The 23945-nt window shown below is 39.9% G+C and overlaps 2 protein-coding genes across 2 annotated transcripts in view; one reads left to right on the top strand and one right to left on the bottom strand.

Moving 5' to 3' along the window:
- The window catches only part of uvssa (UV-stimulated scaffold protein A), a 36601-nt gene extending 27863 nt beyond the window's left edge, over positions 1–8738 (top strand). The window contains exons 11-15 of the mRNA XM_084718601.1: positions 1159–1287; positions 2315–2498; positions 2577–2688; positions 7431–7608; positions 8139–8738. Of these exons, the coding sequence (XP_084574727.1) occupies positions 1159–1287; positions 2315–2498; positions 2577–2688; positions 7431–7608; positions 8139–8232 (697 nt within the window). The 3' untranslated portion in view covers positions 8233–8738. The remainder of the gene's footprint in view (positions 1–1158; positions 1288–2314; positions 2499–2576; positions 2689–7430; positions 7609–8138) is intronic.
- A 1854-nt stretch (positions 8739–10592) lies between these two features.
- Positions 10593–22546, bottom strand: nkx1-2b (NK1 homeobox 2b). Its single transcript, XM_084718600.1, has 3 exons — positions 21370–22546; positions 19184–19415; positions 10593–11811 (listed from the first exon to the last, which is right to left on the bottom strand). Exons 1-3 carry the CDS (start codon positions 21691–21693, stop codon positions 11063–11065), a joined length of 1305 nt encoding a protein of 434 aa, XP_084574726.1. The 5' UTR covers positions 21694–22546; the 3' UTR covers positions 10593–11062.
- Positions 22547–23945: the final 1399 nt, after the last annotated feature.

The following is a 23945-nucleotide window of genomic DNA, read 5'->3' as shown; positions in this document are numbered from 1 at the left end:
TGGGTTCATATTTTTCGGGATTTAATTAGTTTGCAGGCTTTAATGTTCATAAAACACATTATTTTTCTTATACTGGCCATTTCTGTAGTTCCTTTATTCCCCCTCTGTCTAAAACACTTCATTTTTAGTTCCTGTCCTCACTCGAGAAAAGCCCAGACCATGCTGATTTTGCGTAATACAGAAAAGAAGCAAAACAAAAGAAAAAAAAAGGTTCTCTATTAAAAAATCCCCAAATGTTTGGGTGACCTACATTTTAAAACTCAACTGTAACCCCACAGATCAATTGTATTCAACACGAACACTGCTTTTGCACTGGATCGGTCCAGTAAATTCAGTCCAGTCGCATTTTCAAACCACAACACAGAATCAGATCCATAAAATCTCTCAAAATGCACAAAATCAGCCAGATGATTCATTAATTTAACGCATCTAGCTATGAAAAAAACAGAACTTGTGGTTGGCTTGTCAGAACTGCGGTTATTATGTTATTAAGCCCTAGCATGGATTTATAAGATGTGTTTGTAAAAGTAGACAAATTAAGTTTAATTCCAAGATGCTTGTATTTTAAACTTGTTTCAGGAGTTTCTCTCCTGAGGAAAAAGTTAATTCTGAATGTTAATATAAAAACACAAGTACGTGGCATAATGATGCTGTGAGTCTGTGATATATATATCATACAAATCTCTACAGCATCGTTAGAGACAAGACATGTTGCCAAAACTACACTGGCCTCTAAGAGCGGGCACTAATACAGGCCCCGAGGGTCGATACCCTAATGACTGGAATAATTAGATCAATCTTAATGCCCCCAGAGACTGTGGATGTTCAGCCGCAGTCAGTTCATACATTTTCATTTTTTAGTAATTTGAAAAGTTACGTTACAGATTAGAGTTTTCCTCCTGCCCACACAGAGCAGTGCTGCTGTCTGAGGAAAAGCTCATGTGTTTTCAAGTGACCCTTCAAATGTCTGTTGTCTTATGTTTCTTTCATGTATATTGTATTTTATTATGCACACACGGCTTCCTCTGATGAGTGCTGTCCAGGTTCTCCAGAGGCTTCTTTTAAATGAGACAGCTGAACACAAACTATAAGTTGAGTTGAGTTTGTTACATGAAGCTGCTGGTTGAACTCTTCCTCCACACGTCTTCTCTCCTGCAGCACGTCCTCAGGTCCCAGTTCATCCCAGTCCACTTCAGACAAGAAGGCCGTTGATGTTCCTGTGGTTCCGTTTGGTTTGGATCTGTACTACTGGGGCCAGGAGCAGCCCAACGCCGGCAAGATCGTCAAGTAATACATCACAAACACACACACAAGCAGTGTTAAGCAACGTAATGTATTTCATATTACTAGTTATTACTTTTATTTAAAATTACTTTCACCAAATCAAGTTCCCAGCTGATGCCCAATCAAAAGGCTGAATAAATATATTTATCTACATTTTGTCAACCTTGGCAGAGAACAGTGTGCTGCTCTCTGCTCCAGTTTTGCCTGAAATGCTGGACTGTGCGTTGATAATGTGGTGCTTGACATAGTAACTATGACTTATAGTACTTCATTATTGCTAAAAGTATATAAGTTAGGGTTCTAACAGGTGCTGGAAATCCTTGAAAACACTTGAATTTTAATGTGGTATTTCCATGTTTGAAAAGGGTTTGAATTTTGGATGAAGTCCTTGAAACTGCTTGAAATTGCAGTTGCATTACTTTCTCAATAGCTGAAGTCAGAGAATTTGGACTTTTTTCATAAAAAATCACTGAAAAATATGAATCAATGAATTAATCCTGTCACAGTCTTGTCATTTGAAAAAATAGGTCAAAACATGTGGAGCATACAGACGTACGTCCACAAGTTTGGACCTAATATTTAAGTCTTGCCTGTAACCATTATTTTCGTTTTCGATCATTTTCTTTATTAATCGATTAGCTGTTTGGTCCATAAAATGTCAGAAAATGGTGATAAGTGTCGATCAGTGTTTTTTCCACAGCTCAAAGATACTCAGTTTATTGAGAGGAGTAAATAAACCAGAAAATATTCACATTTAAGAAGCTGAAATCAGAGAATTTCGCCATTTTTTTCTTAAAAAATTACTCACACTGATTAATCAATTATCAGAATAGTCGGTGATTAATTTAATGATCAATTAATAACCAATTAATTGTTGCAGTTCTAATAGTTTGTTATGCAGTGGATGTTCAATCAGATATATGTTGTTTTATAACAATTTCTGAATTACTTTCTACATTTGATTCCAAATCGGAACAAAACTGCCTTCAGATGTGGGTTTCTGAACTTGAGTGTTTTGGTCCTCATGTAGGAGGACGTCTCAGCATCAGTTCTGGGTTCACGCTGAGGCGGAGGAGGAGGTGGAGAACAAGGAGCTCCTGGCAGAGAGCAGGAGCAGGTACATCTCCTTCCCCGGGAACTTCACCCCTGTCAGCCATTACTGCAGAGCTCCACTGGGCAACGGGAGCCTGTGTCAGAGACAGGACCGCCACAAGGTAACAGGACACAGTCATTCTGGAGACATGTCTGTCTCTGTCTGTGTCTCAAACTGTTAGTGTGTGTTTGTCCTCCAGTGTCCTTTCCATGGCCGCATCATTCCCCGAGACCAGGAGGGTCGACCCCTCAGGGAGGAGGACCGACTGAGAGAGGAGCAGGAGGAGAGGAGGAAGAGGGAGGAGCAGCCTGGTGAGGACTGACACACACACACACACACACACACACACACACACACACACACACACACACACACACACACACACACACACACTGACCATTCCTGAACTCTCCAAAATGTAGCAAAAATATTTCTCAGTCCATTCCTGTATTTTTAAATCCAGGCCATATTTTTTACACTTTAGTGTCTACAGGGATCCTCCAGCTTTTCAAGTCAAATTCGGGCACCTTTCCAGCATTTCCAAGCTTTTCCAGCACCTTACAGCTGTGGAAAATGGCATTTATATAATATACATCCCCTTAAACTTTGTTTGGAGATCTCATCCACATTTGTTTGCTCAGCTTGAGGAAGACTGTAAAACGTGGTTCCACACAGAGGAGAAAAGCTAAGTAAGTGGACTTTGAGTCAATTTTTGGTGTTAAAGAAGCTCCACTGTTACTAACAACTCGTGAATCCTCCTCCAGTATCTGTGCTCCGGTGGTTTTGGTGGTTTTTGCTGGTAGTTAGCTTTGATAGCTTATCTTAGATTAGCTTTGATGACATGTGTTCCTTTTCATAAATGAAGGATAATGTCCAATGTTGTCCATCACAGCTCAGTGTGTTGCCCCCGTCACTGGACTCAATGGACAGAACCAACAATAAACAGTTTGTAAAGGAAAATAACAGTCTGTCCTGCACATTATCATTGTCTGATAGTGTGTGTGAGAGAGTCACCCAGTCTGCAGGATGTCCACCAGCTGCCTGCAGTGTCTTGTTAACCACCGGCTCCTGTGTGTGTGTGTGTGTGTGTGTGTATATGTGTGTCTAGCCATGGCATGCAGTCCAGTGGGTTGTGAAATAGCATCTTTTGTTACCAACTACACTATCGATCCACGAGTCAATCTCACACCTAAACACACACACACACACACACACACGCACACACACACACACACACACACACACACACACACACACACACATCAATCTCACAGTAGGGGGGGCAGTGGCCTGAATGACTTGATGGACCATTGGCCTCAGCTCCTGCTACCTATTGAGTCACACACTGACACACACACACACACACACACACACACACACACACACACACACACACACACACACACACACACACGTGTGTATACAGCAAGGTTAAACAGGCAGTGAGGGACAGTGTAAAGGTCAGCTGAGACCAGGTCTCATAGAGACACACGTAAACCCTGTGTGGTCAAACTTAAAGGGATAGTTCACCCAAAAATGAAAACTCAGTCATTATCTACTCACCCTGGTGATTCTGGTGAATTGAACAGCACCGGCAGTGTCAGTGGGTGGGAAGCTGGTGAGGGATCTGCTCAGTGTCGCTGCTGGAGTCATAGTTCAGCAGGGTGGGGTGGCGGTGGGGGGGGTAAGCATGTCTCTTTATGAAGCAGATGAAGCTGCTCACTGACAGATGAAAATAAGCAGGTGGTGATCCATCAAAGGACGCAGCCTTCATAAGACCTTCATAAAGCTTAAAGCTTACATCAAGAAGAAAGTGACTCTTATACGTTCAAAGAAGAGGGGGGAAATGACGGAGCTCAAACTAAGCCACCCACTTAAAGGGATAGTTCACCCAAAAATGAAAATACAATCATTATCTACTCACCCTTATGCAGATTGAAGGGTCATGGTTGGTTTTTTAGTCCACAAAATACTTCACAGGAAAACAGTGTTGCAGAATCTCCAGTTTTCAAATGTAAAAAAAAAACAACAGAATAAAAACATAAAATGCCTCCGTACTGCTTGTCATGTATTTAGCCTGAATCTTCACTGTAGATCTTTATCTTGGAGCCACGTTCACGTGCACATGCATGCTGTCTGAACTGTGTGTGTGTGTTGTGCAAACAGCATGTCGGGACTTTAGGAGACTTGGATTACTCCAGACATTTTCCTTTTTCAGGTGAACAATCCCTTTAACATTGTTATAAAAATTCCTACTGTGATTATTTTGTCAGAAATTGCATTTGCAATATGTGATGTGATTAGTGGAAATGATCAGTTCTGCATTACAATTTTCATGTTCATTGGAAAAAAATTGAGGTCTGCACCAAACAAGCATGTTTTCTTTCATCTGGAGAACAAATCTTTCCTCTTTCAAAAAGTTGTGATTTGCTTGTGCTTCTTCGTTTTGGATATTGCACTTGGCCATATTGGGATTTTATTGCAATTTTGATTAATCGTGCAGCCTTTGAGAGAATGTTAAACACTGCTGTACTCTTTAAACCCAAACACCAGCAGTGCAGTACAGGCTACTGTCCATCATCAGTACTACTTCTGTCTTGACTTCTTCTCTGTAATAGCATGTCTTCATCTGTGGTACTAAAGCTGTCAAATGGACAACGAGGCTCTCGGAGGTAGAAAATACCTGGACCTCTTCAATCGAAGGATATTCTCCTCCATTTTTGTTGTTGTGATTCAGCTTCACATCAATCTGATCTTAACTGGTGTTTAAAAGTCTTCAAAGAGTCCGAATCAAGCACACAGACAGACAGTAATACCAAACTCAAGAGTCTGAGCAGCTGACTGACAGACAGGGATGAGAGGCATTGATGCTCCGCTTCATTCTCTCTCTCTCTCTCTCTCTCTCTCTCTCTCTCTCTCTCTCTCTCTCTCTCTCTCTCTCTCTCTCTCACACACACACACACTCACACACACACACACACACACACACACACACACACACACACACACACACACACGTCCAGGGTCCCTGTGCTTAGTGGTGCGTAGCTGAGAGACGTCTGAACAAACCAAAGACCCCAGATGCCTCAGTGGATGTGTGTGTGTGGCCTGGCCCCTGCCCTGACACACACACACACATACACACACACACACACACACACACACACACACACACACACACACACACACACACACACACACACACACACACACACAGACCCCAGCTGGAAGGACTAAGAGGTGTTGACAGAGAAAAGAGCCCTGCTGCAACACTGATTAAATTCAGAAGACTGTCTCTCTCTCTCTCTCTCTCTCTCTCTCTCTCTCCATCGTCTTTTCTTTATTTTTCCTTCCTTTTCATTTCTTTTCTCTCATCTCTTATTTTCTGCTCTTTATTTCTCATTTAATTTCGCCGTCAAACTCCTCTCAGACCACAACAACAAAGTAGTAGAGGACACACACACACACACACACACACACACACACACACACACACCCAAACACACCATGTAAATGCAGCTGCTCCTCTTTTAGCAGTAATGATTCTCTTAAATACACCAGCTGCTTTTCAATTACTGCTCTTCTGCCCGTGTGTGTGTGTGTGTGTGTGTGTGTGTGTGTGTGTGTGTGTGTGTAATGAGGGAGAGTTGAAGGTCCAGTCAGACCCGGGGTCAGACCGACTGATTAATAACCCCCCTCACACACACACACACACCCTGCACACACACACACGCAGGGCTGGGGTCAGTGTTTTGACAGAGTGGAGAGGCCGACTTCAATCCCATCACAATCACAGTGTAATTACTTTGCATTACTGCAGGTTTATCTCTAATTCCAGCGCAGTACGTCATTAACTCCAAGTGTCTCTTCGTTTAGACCGTCATTACTCTGCATTACAGCCGCCTTTTACTTTATCACCCAGAATTATGACATTACACTTTTCATTAACACCAGAATTGGATCCAAATGAGGCTGTACGACACCCTGTTTACTACTTATGCTCTGTAAAACTGCGCAGTGTGAACTCATTTATGTTATCAGCTGTAATTACTTCATTACGCTTTTCATTAACGTGACTTTTTGCTCAAGTTTCTGTCTGTAATTGTAGCTGTGAGAGAAGGAAGCTGTTTGACTTAATGACATACAGATAATGTAATCTGTCTGCTGTTTGACTGAAGCATCACTGACTTTGGTTCTAGAGAGAAGTCTGTACTTTTTTAACACATTCAGTCCAAACTGAGATTATTTTAAATAGTATCATGCAAACTGTTCACTCTGTCACCTATTTTAGTTTTAGTCTGAGTAATTTTTGCAAAATCCTATTAGTTTTACGAGTGAATAAAAGTGAATACACTTTACTTTTATTTTTGTTGTGCATTTTTACAGCTGTTACCATCTTTAATGTTGTGAGCAGCTGAAACAGAAAAACATTAATGCAATAATATTCCTTTAGTGCGTGTTTAAAGGAAAATTACATGGTTGAAGAGTCTTGGTTAATCCTGCACTCATTCCTACTGACAGCCTGTAAACATGGAAGATTATCAGCTAAAATCAGTGTGAATAGAACGAAGCATCACATCACTTTAACCGTGTTTCCATGTAATTGTCAAGAAAATTTGCAAACTAGACACATTTCCATCAACTGGTTTGGCTAACCAAACACCACTGAGTAAGAAATTGGTGGCACAGACTACATTAATAAACAGAGGAGAAGAAGAAGAGGCTGCAAACCGGAAACCAAGCTCGAAGAAGAACCAGAGGAACCAAGAGGAAGAACCAGTGAGGAACGAGTGAAGAAGGAAAAGAACCACTGAGAGGGAGGAAGAAGAACCAGAGGAAGAGGGAGACTCAGTGAAGAAGAACCAGTGAAAAAGAGTAAAAAGAACCACTGAAGAAGAAGAAAAAGAACCAGTGAAGAAGATGAAGAACCAGCGAAGAAGAGGAAGAAATCGGTGAAGAGGAAGAAGCACTGAAGAAGAAAGAACCAGGGAAGAAAAGGAAGAACCGGAGAATAAGAAAAACTTAACTTTTTTTTTTTTTCTTTGTGTTACAGACTGGCGTGATGCAGATCTGATGCGAGACATCGAGGCGGCGACAGGTGAAGACCTGGGCTCTGACAGGGTGGGGAAAAAAGGGAAAAAAGGAAAGAAGAAGAAATACCCCAACCTCAGTGACCTGAAGCAGAGCGCCAACACGTCCCGCTCCAGGCTGGAGAAGAAAGTCTTCAACAAGTACGTCTCTTTTCTGCACTAACACACTTACCTGCAAGATAATCAGACTTTTACTCCAAGCTTAAAAACACTGGATCCTACAATTCCCATAATGCACCTCAGTAGCATCTTTGATTAGACCTTCCCTGACTGTTTAATACCCTCATCTTTCAAAAGTCGTAAGCATATTGCTACGTCTTGTTGCATCATTTTTGTCTTGTTATGTTGTTTTTGTCTTGTTTTGTGTTTTACATCATTTTCATCTTGTTATGTTTTGTTATGTCACATTTGTCTTGTTACACCTTTTGGATGTCTTTCATCTTGTTACATTTTTTACGCCATTTTTGTCTGGTTATGTTTTGTGACGTTGTTTATGTCATTTTCGTCTTGTTATGTCTTGTTACGTTCTATGCTTCTTTTTACATCTTTTACGTCATTTTCATCTTGTTACACGTTTAGCATGACTTTCGCCTTGTTGCATATTTTTACATTGTTTTCATCTTACCTCTTATTCCCCGTCTTCCTGTCCTGTCTCTGTCCCGTCCCTCCAGGACCACCATGCGCAGAGTAGCTCAGGTGATGAGTAACGCCGACCGAAGAAAACACGACAAGTTCTCCAACCAGTTCAACTACGCCCTCAACTGACCTCCAGCCAGCTCAGGATGCCTTCAGGTGAAATGAGACGGACAGCAGAATAAACTTTGAAACGCTGAAAGAAATCAAGATTTTAATTTATTGCCATGCACAGACAGTATATGAAGAGATGGACATGAATGAATATTTAAAAACACTATGATTTTACTTGTATTTGATAGGAAACTTATTTAAAATGTGGTCATAATTCAAATGTACGTACATCCTCCTGCCTTTATACTCCTCTATATGTGCAGCTTCTGACACACTTGATAAATAACAGTCAGGTAACCAGAGACTAAAAATGTCTTTTCTTTTATCGTAATATTGCCTTTCTATCAGCCAAAAACAGTTTTCATCATGAATAAGTGACTGAATTTTTACTTTATTTTCATGAATTTTCTACTTGAATTTATTGTTAATGTTTGTATTTGTTATGGGTTTTTTGGGGAATTAAAGTCGTGTTCTGAATGAACACGACGAGGAAGATTTGTAGCAGAAGTAAACGGTAAATCTTTGCTCAGCCTGCTGTGTCTTTGTCTTTGTCCTGTCCTCCACATTAATAAGCTTAATTCAGGGTTAATTCAGCCCTCAGACCTGCAGTCAATACTGACTGTGAGAAAGTTTGGACAGGAAACTACTGAAGAAATAACTGAGGATGAATGTGATCAGTAGAGAATCAGCTCCATCTTAATTTGGGAAATATCTATTTATTCAGATCATCAGAATGGATATTAAACTTTGAAGGAAGTGAATATGATGTCCTGTTAGCTGTGTAATATACTGATTAAACTGATACTGCACTGAATTAGCACCAGACAAATGTTGATGAAATTTGCAGGTGGCTGATAGAAAAATAAACGAAGGTAATCTGTTGCAACCACAGCTCTTTTTTTGCTAATTAGCAAATGTTAGCATAATGTCATGTTCAAAGATCATACCTGCTAAACATCAACTGGCTATGGTTATCATGAGCATATTAGCATGCTAATGTTAGCATTTAGCCTCAAACCACCTCCGAGTCGTGACGTGTTTACTGATATTTTCAGAAATGCTGTACGTCATAGGAGTTCATTTTTCAGTGGATGGTAAGTTACTTTATTTTAGTAAAAATTAGGCTGCTAATTTAATAATAGCTTTGGTGATATAGAGTTTGCTTTGTAGCTTTATAGTATGTCTAAAGAAAATTTTCCCTTCGCCCTGGTGGCTACTATGCTGACATTTCACAACATCAGACAATTTAAAAAATGTGTTAAAAGCCTTCAAAATCTGAAACTTATCATTTTTGTTTTAAAATCAGTTTCTTGTGAAAATGTCCCAGGTTTCCAAGAACTCCATCAAGTGTCATGTTTACAAACATTAGAGGGCGCGTACACATTCAGGGAGCAAAGCGATTTTGGTTGCTGGTATAAAGATTAAAATCAACAGTTTTCATCAACTAACATTTTGCATAGGTTTGTAAATCTTTGTTGCCTCAATCATAAAATGCCATTTCAGAGTTGTTTCTGTTTGTCTTTCTTATCATATTAATATATTATGTAAAATATTTGCTAACAATAGTTGACCATCAGTATAGTCATCAGGTCTCTGAGTAAAATCATCCCACTAAGTTTGTTATTCAAATAAATGTTTTGCCAAAAGGATCCACATTACAAAACTTTATTGCTTGCTGACATTTCCTGTTAATTTTGTTTAACTTACCTGTTTTTTGTTGGTTATTGCACCTGTTTATCCTCCTTATTAACCAAGTCAGGACCGTGGTCGTAATGTTATAATTAAGTATAATTAACTAAGTAAAAATCTTCATGACGATGTTACCTTATGGCCAGCAAAATTTGAAGAAAATGTGAAACTACTGTGAACATCCTGTACAAGACGTGAGTGACAGCTAGCTGGGTCTGTGACAGTGACGAAATGGACGTTAGAAAGTAACTTGGAACTTGGAACACACGAACCCCAAAATCAAGAGAGAACGACTGAGAGAACGACTGAGAGAGAGCTCAAACACACGTTTCCAGGCTGTGGAACAACTCCATCTCCTACGGTGTCCGCCTGGGTCATATCTAGAAGGAAAACATTAATTTGCAAAACTCTTGCGAGGTCATGGTTCATGGGGTTCCCTTCTAGACACGACTGTTCTTGTACCTGCCAGCGTTTCAATGGAGGGAGAGGAAGAGCGAGACCCCTACACACACACACGAAGACAAAAACCTCTGAGTTTAGAATTTCCAGTGTCTCTAACCTGCATGTTGTTGGTCTGTGGGAACAAACGGACACAGACATGAGGGTCCACAGCTGAACCCGGGACGTCCCTGCTGTTGAGGAGACAGTCCATCAGACTGTCCCCTCAGAATGAGTTGACAGGGAAGGAGTTCAGTGTTTAATTGTCATTATTTTAATATCAAAGGACGATATCATGTTGAGCTGAGGATTCAGTACATTCAAGGATTTTATGGAAACTGTCAAGAAATTCAATAAATAACAGAAATGAAAACAATCACAGTTGGAGTTACACGGTACTGACGATAGATCAAGCCATTCCTTAAGTCATAAATAAACATTCAATATTCATACAGACTTTTTTTTAAAACAAAGAAATCAACTATTAGTCTATTACGTCATTTAAAACAGCATTCGGGAGCTAGAACATAGATTTATGTACAGTTTCTGGTAGATATTCACATTCTATCAAAATAATCCGCTCAAATTAAAGCCTTGAAATGTTGGTAGTAAAAAGGAGAGCAGAGCTGAACACTGGCAGTCTGTCTGTTCTCTCACACACTCAAACACTTGAGTCTCTCCGGGCTCACAGTGTGTGTCTGTCAGTTGTGTGTGTGTGTTTCTACAGGTGTGTGCTGTAGAAGGCGGGTGCAGCGTAGCTCTGTGTCCCCAGCATGAAGGGCGACAGGACGTGGCTGGCGGTGAGGAAAGGCAGCTGGACCAAGCTGCCGGCGGGAGGGTGGTGGTGGCCAGCGTAGCCAGCGTGCATGGCCAGGTGCCCGCTGATGGGAGGGGACGGGCTGAGGGGGCTGAGGCTGCCCAGGCCTCCTCCCGCTCCTCCTGCTCCGCCCGCTCCTCCGGTGCCTCCTGCCCCGGTGGGGGCGGAGGTGTCGGCCCCGGGGTTCTGTTTCTTCCACTTGGTCCGCCGATTCTGGAACCAGATCTTGACCTGGGTCTCGGTGAGGGACAGGGACAGGGCCAGGTTGAGCCGCTCGCACACCGACAGGTAGCGCGTGGACTTGAACTTGTTCTCCAGCGCCACCAGCTGCTCGTAGGTGAAGGCAGTCCGGGCTCTGCGGGGCTTCCCCGACTTGGAGTCCGAGCCAGAGCGCTTCCTCTTGGGTTTGCCCTGTTGGCCCTGGCCCCCATTGGTCTGGACGTTGGTGATCTGGCCCGCGGGGCCTCCTCCGGGGCTCGTGGTGTCTCTGCCGGGGTCCTGGTGGCTGTGCTGGCCCAGGTCTCTGTCTCCGTTACTGGGCAGAGCCGAGCTGCTCTCCTCGCTGCTGTAGGGCCCGTCAGGAGCCTCTGAGTCCGGGGTCCCCGATCTGTGGTAGTCGTCCTCATCTGGACTCCTGTACACGAAGCCTTCCTCTGGAAACACACACAACAAACACAGTGTCAACGTAACATCCAGCACACCATCACAATCTTACTGAATACACCTCTAAAGGTCTGATGGTTCTTGAACAGCATCACTCCACCAGGCACAGCTGTGTCGCGTTATGACTGCACAACGACAGCTGGAGCAGATCGCTGCCATTACACACAATGATAGTGATTCCACCAGCAGTGCATCCTAGACGCAGCTCTACGCTACGCTTCAACTACACACCGAGTCTGTTTTTGACAGATGACACATCGAAGTACACAGAGCAGATTGAGCTGGCAGGAAGTCAGACGCAGAAAGAATCCAGTCAATTTTCAAAATAAAAGACCCCGGTGCAGACTTGTGATCATAAAGACAGACAGAAAAGAAACTATTTAACTACGTAGTCCACTCATCCATGGTAGAACCACAAAAAGCAAGGAAAGAGGAACAAATCAACAAAATCTGACTGAGTAAACATAATCAGGTGGGAAAAAACGCTCCGCTGCAGAAACGCCTCTGAAACACTGCTGGTGGGACCTGCAGTCACATGGAGGACGGATCAAAACTGTGGTGCAGACGTACTGTGCCCAGTGGAATCAAGCAGTAATGTCCACAAATTCTGTCCTTTAGAAAAATATTCAACTAACTACTTAAAGTCAGGGTTGTTCTGATACTAATACCTGCCTCACAATCAGTGATTTCCCCTTACATAATGCTAACATGAAGGAAGGTCTAATTCAGGAATTAGTGCACAATTAGTTGACTATACAACTAAACGTCACCACCCTCCCTAATCGGCACCAGAAATACTAGTCGATTAAACTATTGATCAATATTTTATTCATGTACAATGCCAGTTAATTGGTGCCTCTAAGATGTTATGCAGCCACTCGCCACTAGAAGGAGCTGCAGCTCCGTCAGACAGCAGCTCCTCAGATCAAAGACCCAATGGCCTGACCACAGATGACAGCTCGTAAAAACCAGCATGGTCTGTTACTGTTTTGATCTAGCAAATGAAAATAATAAGAATAAAATGGGATATAATCACTTGACTGGAGCAACATGTGACCACATTCAGCACAGATGTGGACATTAACCTGCAAGCAGAGCAGCAGCTGCTGCTGCTAGCACTGCTAACGTTAGCCACACTGTGTGTCAGGCTGTCAGCTCTGGTGAACAATGCTGTTTACCTGCAGACTCTGTGATCCTGTTCAGTCTGAAATGTTGAGTTAGCGAGTTGTTGTCATGTTTTGTAGGTTAACGTGCAATTTTTGTACTGCACGGCACTAAGTCTCATACATTTCAGCAGCATTTAAAATACGATTCAAATGGCTCTTAATACATGCAGCGTTTTCTTTTGATATTGTTTAACAATTTTACCTGCTCTCCGACTGTTTTCTTACTGTTAGGCGAGTCGCCTAATCTAAATTAAAATATGCATTTAATCGACAGAGAAATTAGTCGCAGGAACATCTTTAGTTTGTTCAGGTTTGGACCAAAAGAGAAAAGCAAACTTTTAGGAAGACAAGATCATGGCAGTGGTAGAGGAGATTGAAGCCTGGCAACATGGATTATGCAGTGGGCTGCACAGCTGGCAAACAAACAAACATGTCGCTCTGGACTGCATCACAATTAATTCCTCACACCTTTAACTGATAATCCTTGTCACATTGTTCATAAAGCTGATGCAAAGTTCACCAAATGCTTCACCAACCCGACATAACTAGCAGGAAAAGTTTAGTCAGGCAAGTTTAGACTTTGCTTAGAGATAAGATCACTTCCACGTCAAAGCAAGGTTTTATAAATAAATACTTATACATGCTGTTCATGAGTCATACTTTAGATCCCCCCGTCCCAGCAGCGTCTCGTAATCATTTTTTTTTTTTTAGGATGGTGAAGTAGGAGTGTGCCTTATTGCATGTTCACAATATATTACTATAATTTTTGATTTTTGATGATAAAAAAATGGCAAAACTATGACTTGTTGACAGGATGACGTCACACTTTTACAAGCAACAACAACAACAAGTGTGGCTGAAAGCAAATGTGACACTGCCACCAACTCCTCAGTGGAGGAGTTAGTTCCAAAAAGGAGAGCGACTTCAGCAGTGTGGTCACAAAAGATCAGATGTACAATGAAGCCCAGTAAAATGTAAGAAAAGCAACAAGACTGTAACAAAAAAAAAAAGTTTGTGACACAACAAAATAATTTCACCACCTCAAGCAGAAGAACCTAGTTGAGTACAAGGAGAGCAAAAAATCTGTTGTGAGATCGAAACTAGAAATATTTATCAATATTTTGTCATATCATCAATAACATTGTTATCTCCAAACATCCTGAAATATTGTTAAATTATTACTTTAGTCGCAAATCACCCATAATCTTTGGTGAAGTCATGTTCTGTGGCATTCATTCTCTGCGTGTATTTGGTCGTGTTTTATAAAAGGTTTAACCTGAGTCAGGCACTACAGCATTCATATCGCATCCATACAATGTTATTACAATACAGCTGTTGAAAAATAGCAATAATAAAGATATATGCGGTTTTATTTTACACACTGGTAGCAGATCAGGAGTTGGTATCAGCTGATATGCAAAATTTAGCGGGAAGGAAAAAATTGTCAGAGCATCTCTACTTGAAATGACATTAGTGCGAAACAAACACACCCTGAAGAGGAAATAATAAGACAGACAGAATTAAATCTATCTTTGATATTAAAAAAATACAAATTAATCTGATTGACAAGAGCTGTGACACACAAAGTTAAACTGTGGATCATTTTTTGTCCATGCATGTCCTGTTTCCTGTTATAGTTCTCACAATACCTGAATTTTAAACTTCAATAAAATACTAGAATAAAAAAAAAAACAACAACTCACATGGCCAAAAGGAAAAAAGTCAGAGACTTTTCTTAAAAAATTTAAAATAAATTAACAACCTGCGCACGGTGCTGCTACAGACAAAATCACTGGACACTGTCTGGTTTTGCATGCAGGACAATAAAGACTGAAGTGAGGTCCTGAATGAGAACTTCGATCATTTATTTAATAGCTTTGGTATTTTTTAAACTAATTAACAGATATTGTATATATCGTTTTAAACATGTTTTAAACAGGTAACAAAAAAGTATTGATACTTTTGCAGGGGCATGTCTAGAGGAGGGGCGCTGGCCACCCCCCAGATATCTAATTGGCCACTGCAAGTGCCGGCATATTATCCTCAAGTATGATTGGTTATCTGTCCAGTGAGAGGCGGGACCTTGGAACCAACTATTGGTGAGTATATTTTTTTTGTTTGTTTGTTTTTGAGCATATTTTCTTTTGTTTGTATCCTACTTTTATTGTTTTTTTACTCTGTTAATTTAGCCTTTTTTAATAAATTAATAAATTACTGAAATAATAAATCATGAAAAGAAGAGTGTTTTTCATGATTGAGTTTGGAGGATGAGTTTAGGCGTCTCACAGCCTGAGGACAGAAGTACGATGGAGGTTCAATTTCCTTTTCAGGACTTACAGAATAAAGTACAGAAGCTTCATATTATATTTGTAGGGTGTCGCTCTGTTGTGCTGTGATCAGTCGGACCATTTAGCTTTGAAATATACATTTCACAGGTAATGTTTGAAATTAAAGTAGATATCAGAAATGGTTCATTAATGTGTGCATGTGTGTACATGCATGTCCTCGCTTCATGCCACCGCTGCATAAGTCAGAAACATCTGGAAACACCTCTGTACTTTTGTCAACATTGATACATATAATTTGTGGTTGTTTACTTCAACACAACCAACACAAATATGCACCGCGTCAGCGTAACATCATCTGAAATAATATTTTATCCACAACTCAAAGAAATCAGAGAACTTGTCTTAAAAATACTCACATGATTAATCAGTTATCACAATAGTTGTTGATTAATTTATTAATTAATAACAATTAATTTATTAATTGTTGCAGCTCTAATAGGATACCAGGTGTGCTTCCAGACAGGTGTCATGTTTAGAAAGATGAAACTTTGTTTTCCTTTAATTTGTCTCCCTTCTGTAGAATTTTGTAACAAAGCATTATTTTGCTTGTTTATAGTACAGCAACATCTGACTGAAACTTTTTGAGTGTGTATATGTATTTAAATGTCATTTACCACAGCTGTAAGTTGCTGGAAAAACTGCACCTTGAAAATGCTGGAAAAGTGCTTGAATTTGACTTCAGAGAAGGTGAAGGAACCCTGACGATATATAAAAATAATAAAATAAAACATGCTTGAAATGTGAACAACAATCAGGCATAATAAAAACCACTGAGGCCTGCACTCCCTTAATGTCTAATTAGATCATTTAAATGCAAATCATTCAAACTTTCAGAAGAGTTTCAGAGGAACTAATCACTCAATTAGTCAAAGTGCTCAGCGAAAATATCTTTCTCTATGAGCTGTTATCAGACAAACGTTTGGAGATCGGCCAGTTGGAAAGAGAATCGTGTAATTATGAGGAGGAGGAGGGACCTAAAATAACATTTTATTGAGCACCAGGGCCGCATGAACCCACTAGAGGGCCCCAGGGCTAAAATGAACCCCCCACTCTGTCTCCATCGGCAGCTGGAATACCCTCCTCTCCAGATGTGTTGTGTCGTGTTGTGCTGTAATAACATCCACCACTCATCCACTGAGAATATAAAGTTGTTCAAACCAGACTTTGACAGAGAGCCATAAAGGACAGAACATAATGACTCAAAATTCAAACCTTCAATTCAGTTTATATTCTACTTTGGTAGATTAAAAAAAAAAAAAAAAAAAAATTTACTGACAATAAAAATTAAATTACAACAAACTAACTCTGTGACTTTATGAAGTTAAAACAAAGCAGAATTAACAACAAAAAATAAATTTTAACTTAAATTTATTTCAAATATAACATGCTGATATTACAGTTGCAGTACAAGTGCAACATTAAATGTATAATAAACATTTTTTTTCATTATATCTGTGACTTTTAATGAGTCAGTTTATGTCTCTAAAAAAAATATTCCTGCTCTCTGCTGAAAATCCACTGTGAGCATGTGTCGGCTACTTTATGACTGCAGTAAAACAGAAATAAATTCATAAAAGTATGAAAACCTTCTGGTGTATTAGGCCAACTGACACACTAGAAAAACCCCTGAATTTAACTTTTATTTATTTGTTTATTTATTATGCATTTATTTATTTAACTTATTTACTCAGGCAAATATTTTTCCTCAAGGGAAAATTTTAGCTTTTATTAGTAATTAGTGCTGATATTAAAGTGGAAATGTTTGTCCAGTGTTTGATACATTAAAAATTAAAATCTTACATATTATTTGAATGATACTTGTTTATTCTGTAGTTTACATTAATGTGTAATTGGTTCACAGTCCTTCAGTGGAAGAAAAGAAAAGAACCCCCACAAAACTGTTTTACTGTGGAGGCCAAATGTGCTGTTAATTAATGAATTTATTGGTATAGCCTCGTTAATAGCAGCATAAGTCAGTTAGCTGATTAGTCAATTAGTCGATCTAAAGACAATTAGTTGGCAAGTATTTTGATAATTGTTAAACATTTTGGTCATTTTTCAAGAAAAAAAATATCAAACATTTGTAAGAATTTGCTGCTTTTCTTTGTCCTGGACAGTAAATGAAGAGTCTGAGTTTTGGGCTGTTGGTTTGACAAAATAATTAATTTGAAGATTGAGAAATTGTGATGAGCACTTTTCACAATTTTTGGACATTTTACTGAATAAACGATTACTTTATTAATTATTAAAATAATTGTCTTTATTATTATTTGCATTATTGGCCCTTGGTAATGGTAATTAGAATATTTTAAACAGACGTACCAGCGGATAATGAAATAATTCAAATGAATTTTAGTTTTGTAAAATTAGTATTTTAACATTTGGTTTAAAATATACCACAAGTGTATTTATATCTGATGTAGTCACAGTTACAGTCTGACTGAATTACATTACATTTTAAAAAATACAAATAAACTCAGTATGTGTTTGATAAGATTGAGGTTATTTGTGAAGGTCAGAAAGTCTTACTTGTGCTAATACTGGAATTATCAATATAATATAATAACAGGATATGCTACAGCTTTATTTTGAACAATGGTGTGGAGATGAATAAACAAATGTTAAAGAAACATTTAGTGGATTATTTTTTCTTAATGTATGTCAATATTCTCTGCTCAGTACAGTTTTTATTAGTTAAATATTAAAAAAGTCAACTTAAAAGGTAGACTGAATTTTTTGGCATTTTATTTTTGTGGGCCTACTGAAGTGCTGCAGTATGTTATTAGATGTCAGAGAAGCAGCTAAATTAGATGTAGAAATTTAAGAAAAAAGAAAAAAACACATAGAAAGGAAATAGGAAACAGAAACAGAAAAATAAAAAGAAAGAAAAAGAGGAAAGGTGAGGTCTAACCACGGGTTATGATTTAACAGTAACCTGTAATATCAAAGACAGGAAACGGAGCTGATTGGAGCTAATAGGTTTGAATGGAGGCTCAGTCACACACACAGTGCAGACTTCTGCTTGAAACAGATATTCACCAATCAATAATACCGATCACACATATAAGCACACACGCACGAACTGTGGCCAATTACGTCGTACGATTTTGTTTCTTTTTTAACTGTGCTTCAATGAAAGACGATGTGTTTTTCTCTTTTCTTCGACAGAGAGCGAAATGTCGGTAACGAACATTTTAGATTTCTGTCAGAAACTCACAGCTTCTCTTTGTCATTTTCAAATTCTGATGTTTAGAAAAAACTTTATTTGGGTTTTGAACGCAGCCGCTCCAGTTGGGCCTGTCGCTGTGTGTCGGCCTTTTAAAATCCTTATTTTTGGGGTCTTAAAAACGACTTCCTGTCTGACACGTTATTTAGACATTTAGACTTGTTCCTGTAAATAGACACATCCACACAGAGGACAGAAAAAGTTCCTAAACTCGTCATTTTGTGAAATCAGACGGTCATTCATGTAAAAATTGTTTTTTGAAATAAAATAAATTCAACAAAAGTCTGCATTAAAGATAAAAAAAAAATCATAGATATCGAATAAAAAAGAAATAACGGAAATAAATCCAAATAATTTTCACTGAATTTAGTGTGGGAGGTTAAACACTGCCTCTAAATTATGAAATAAAAATTATCATTAGAGAGATGGGTATTTAGTGAAACGAAAACGATTTAAGGCTGAGTAACAGCAGTGAGATAAACAGACGTTTAAAGACGTTTCTACAGAGAGAAAAAAAACGGGTGCACGAGAGGGCTGACTGGCGGGAAAATAAACAAAATGAAAACAAACAAATTGCCCCGGGTTTAAAGGTTAATTCCGTGCAAACTCCGTGTAGACTTACTGCTCTGGTATTCGTCAGCACCGTAGCAGCCTTTGCTGGGCTCGAGGCTGGGCTCGCGCTCCGCCGCTCCTCCTCCTCCTCCTCTCCGGTTCTCCGCTCCGTACGCGCTCAGCTCGCGCTCGCCTCGGTGGCTCGCGTGCTGCTGCTGCTGGAGTCTCCGGCTGCTCGTGAACTTGTTCGGGTCCAGAATGTCCAGCACGGAGAAAGAGGTGGTCCGGTGCCCGGTTGGGCCCTGGAAAAGAACGCAGGGGAATTATTCATCACAGCAGGACATTTTTTTCATCAGGCTATTTTATTTTTTTATTATTATTGTTTTAGAGTTAATTTTCGTTTGAGCTTCTTATATTTTTTTTTCTTCGGCCTGGAAATTTTGATACCCTGTTAAGTTCATTGTTACAGTTTATAGTTTCTTTTTTTTACGGTTTTCACTCGTGTAATTCATTATAAAAAATATATGCCAATGTCTTATTATAAATTAATATGAATTAGAACACTTACAACAGTGATTTCAATTTAATAATAATAATGATAATAATAATAATAATTCATATCTTACAGTTGGTAAAATACAGCAATTATACTAGTCTTCATATCTGTAACTTGTGTTAAAGAAGGCTATTGGACCAGGAACCAGACTATCACATGAAGGCAGACAAACAGCAGTGTGAAGAACACACTTCACAGCCAATAAAACGGACTGTAAACTGTATTCATAAAGCAAACACCCACAACATGAACACAAATCAACTAGATTTCCTATATCCAATATGTAGCGGTCAATAGGCTATCAGAAGGAAAACGAATCAATCCCACTTTTATTTTTACAGGTCAAGTGTTTAAAAAAAAGCAGACAAAAGGGTAGTAAACCTTATTTTTTTTTAAATTATTTCCCTGACTGTAAAATAAATGAGCATTTTTAACGAAAGTATTAATTTATGATTTCCATAAAATCCCCAATACTCGTATAACTTGCACCAGTTTGACCCTGTTTTCGTGTACCGTGTTTACTATATGATACAGATATGTACACTGAATTTATATCCTTAAGATTTATGTCAAGCCAAAAAGGTGAGCAACTGTATTAAGGAGATAAAACGTGGCGCAGTCAGTGGCTCAGAGTGGCTTCCCCCCTGCACTACATCCTGATTAGGATCATTCATTTATTAATGAGGCCAGTCTGGAGCATGTCGACATGAATAATCCCACATTAATAATATTATAATTCTCTCTGGAAATAATCCGAGGGAGCAGGCGGGTAGCACCAAGGGGCCTATTAACAGCTGATGATAAGAATAATCACACAATACCACGATCAGAGCTGTGATTAAAAGGAATAATCCTTTATTTAAGATAGTTCATAATAAATCCGTGTTGTAATCCACGGCGATGGAATTTAATCTGTTTCGAGGCTTTCAAAACTTGTGATTTCCGGTTTACAATTTTACGTTTTGATTTTTTTAATTTATTTTTTTAATTTAACTTAATGGAATTTTCGTTTAGCTCAGAATTATTCAATTTAAGGGAAGTAGAAAGACTACGTTGTTTTCATGCTGTAATACATATTAAATGACATAATTGAGAAATGCTAAAATTCGCATGTTTTCATTCCTTTTTTAAACGATTGGAGCGCAATAAAATGGAGAAAGAAGTCAATTTCCCTCTGAGCGTTTATGGAAACGCATTTATCCAGTTTATTTTTATTGTTCCCATCACATTACCGCAGCAAATTGGCTGTTAATTTTACTGCTGTATCTTAATTAAGGCCTCATCTGCCTGCTCAGATCGGACAGCCCAAACACGATAACACAGGCCGTTTGACACGACAAAACGAGACTACCATTAAAAACGCAACAAAAACAAAAGAAAACAAAAGAAAAATATCCTACATATGGCTGCACACGCACACTTTAAATTTAATTCAGTTTTTATCAGTGACCGTTAATTTTCGGCGGTTAATTTTCGCACTCTGGTGACTCTGTAATGTTTACTTCCTACTTTTCGTGTCAACTCTGCCTACCGAAATCGAAGTGTTTTCACGTATTTCTATCGCCGTTTGTTGTGTCATGTCCAGTGAGTTATCTGTTTTTATTTACACCCCATGTTTCTTCACGGTATCATTATATCTGCTGCTACATCTACACACTTCCTCCAGAGGAACTCCGTGAACTTTGGTGGCTTGTATCTACCTGCTGTGGCGGGGCTAACACCGGGTTCGTCGGCGGAGGTTCTGAGTGGTTCTCCCCAACCTGCGCATCTCTTCCTCCGGCCACCGCGTTCGAGAAGAGCCGCTTCTCCCCGGCGGCACCTCCGTCGAGCATGTCTCCGCTGTCTGGGCCCACCACGGTTTGGACCCCTTCCCCGCCGGGAGCCGGTACCGCTCTGTCCCGACTCATCGCCACGGGCTGGGCTGCGTCCGCCACCACGGGCCCCGCCACCACGGCTCTGTCCCGGCTTATCACGGTCTGGACCCCGTCCGCTCCGGGCCCCGGTACCGCTCTGTCCCGGTTCATCGCTTTACTCTCAATTTCCCATAAATTAGGATAAGAATCCGGATTAAAATGCAGGAACGGTGAAAAATGAAGACCAAGCCGGTTTAAAGGGACTGTCTGATGTTCATGTCAAAATATAAACTTCACACCACAGGCCGGTTCATGAGTCCCGTCAGCATCCAGTCTGATGTGATGTTTTCAGCCCGGTAAAGTTTTCCATAAAGAGTCTGGAGGGCTTTAACTGGACTACAGCTCGTGGTCCCGTTCAAACTTTAAACTTCTTCTTCTTCTTCTCTTCTTCTTCCCTCCGGCTCTTCTTTTCCCGTCATCCCTCCGCATCCACCGCGGCAACACAACGTCTCCGCTGATCTAACGTGTGTCTGTCTTGTCCGCCGCCGTTATCCCGTGTTGGCACGCACACATAAACAGCACGGCGTCCCGACCTCCAGCCTCGCGCGCTCTGTCTGGTCACCGGTGTGTGCGCGCGCTCTGCAAGCCTGACGGGAGTTGGAGGCGGGACGGACGCACGCGGATCTGTCTCTGTGTCTCTCTCTCCCCATTAGTTAAGTGAAGCCCCCTCTCTCCTCCCTCTCTCGCGCTCGCCCTCTCTCTCTTCAGCTCGTGCAGCTCTCAACACCTTTTTTGGATTTTAGCCGGCCCCTCGAGGACCCACTATCATATACTCACATATGTCCACGCGCAGGCGTGTGTGTGTGTGTGTGTGTGTGTGTGTGTGAATGTGTCCGTCTCCCTCCTTATTTATGCATTCCTATTCAACTCTCCGGGTTGTAATTGGCTACAAATTAATCCCACTTCCACTAATAGTCTATTATCTCGGGCCGCGCGCGCAGAGCGTTGCCGTGCGGCCAGTTCGCTATCCGAGCACGAGGAGAAACAGACAGAGAAGAGGGAAGCGCGCGCTGGCTTTTCTCACTTTAGCTCTTCACTTTCTCTCGCAGCCCTTTGATGTTACTTTGTTTACATCTAGAAGTGTAGGCTAATAGACCCTTCGCACGGCAGCCATTTTGAAATGAGTAAAGACAGGTGATACCAATGATACTGTTAAAGTTTGGTTCCATTCAGGTCACACAGAGTCAGGGTGCTGCTATTATACATGTTGGCCCACTGAAAAGACTCTGCTACACTAAATGGAACAGGACCTTAATCAGTGTTATTGGAAACACCAGTCTTTACCTCATATTTCATATCAATATGACTGCTGTGAATAAAGTAACTGCTTTGTAGGTAAGTAAATTAAATATTAGCATAGATGTACACTGTAAAAAATGAACTAATTGTTTTAACTTTAAAAGGTTCGTGTCTGTCCCACCTAAAAATTTTAAGTTAACTGAATTTGAAAAGACAAGCTGGTGTTATTTTATTATGATTCAAATCAAATTAAAATCTCTCTCTCTCTTGTAATTTAATATATATAATGTCTTCTTGTTTTTTTAATCTGTACTGTGAGTCTGTAATAAAGTTTAAATTGAACTGAACTGAATTAATTCAGTTGTACTTTAAAAAATATGTTCAGTGAGTTTAAAATATTAAGTCGAACAAACAACTGTTCAGTCTTACTGACAAATTAATTTGTTCAACCACTGGCACAAAGACGGAGAAACATATCGAGTTTTGTTTTCTTAAAACAAAAAAAAAAAGAAGGGTTTCAGGAGATTTTAAACTCTCACACAGTGCATGCTGGGAAGTCTATCAATATGCTGATCGTGTTTCTTTAGAAACTTAATTTAATGAGTTGATTGACATACATTCATTCAACTGATCTTTTCAAGTCAAAAGACTTCAAGTTAAAAGAAGTCTGAAGTGTTCTTAAGATGAATACCAAAAATTTTAAGTTAAATCACACTGAATAAATAAAATGTGTATATTTACGTTAAGTTAATGAGAAAAAGATTAGTTGATTCCACTAAATTCCTGTGTGATTTTTACAGTGTAGTGGTACAGGTAGGTCACAGCAGTTACTACAGTCTATTATAAGTTATGATTGCTAGAATTAATGTTAACTAGTGTTCAGCAGAGTTACAGTGGCTCGTGTGTTGCAAGGTTAACTGGCGTGCGCTGTAATTGATGTGTAGCTGATGTGTAATGTGTCGCCTCGCTCTAGCTTTACTTGTGCATCCATATGAAAGCAGCTCTTATCTTTAATGCAGATTCCAGGGCAGGGCCTCTCCTCAAAACTCAATTACGGCCTGAATAAAGCCGGTAATGTCCCCGCTGCAGTGAAATATTGATTCCTAATCCTTGGCAGTCATTAC

Source organism: Lutjanus erythropterus, chromosome 5 (genome assembly GCF_056507025.1).
Source record: "Lutjanus erythropterus isolate fLutEry1 chromosome 5, fLutEry1.hap2, whole genome shotgun sequence".
Classification (NCBI taxonomy): Eukaryota; Metazoa; Chordata; class Actinopteri; order Lutjaniformes; family Lutjanidae; genus Lutjanus; species Lutjanus erythropterus.
The sequence above is the reverse complement of the archived record's forward strand: the minus strand, read 5'-3'. Positions and strand labels throughout refer to the sequence as shown.

Excerpts from the sequence above, each read along its gene's own strand:
- nkx1-2b (XM_084718600.1), bottom strand. The coding sequence starts at position 21,693 with ATGAACCGGGACAGAGCGGTACCGGGGCCCGGAGCGGACGGGGTCCAG. Across the intron at positions 19,416-21,369 it reads TGTTAGCCCCGCCACAGCAG|GGCCCAACCGGGCACCGGAC; the intron begins GTAGATACAAGC and ends GTTCTTTTCCAG. Across the intron at positions 11,812-19,183 it reads TGCTGACGAATACCAGAGCA|AGGAAGGCTTCGTGTACAGG; the intron begins GTAAGTCTACAC and ends GTGTGTTTCCAG.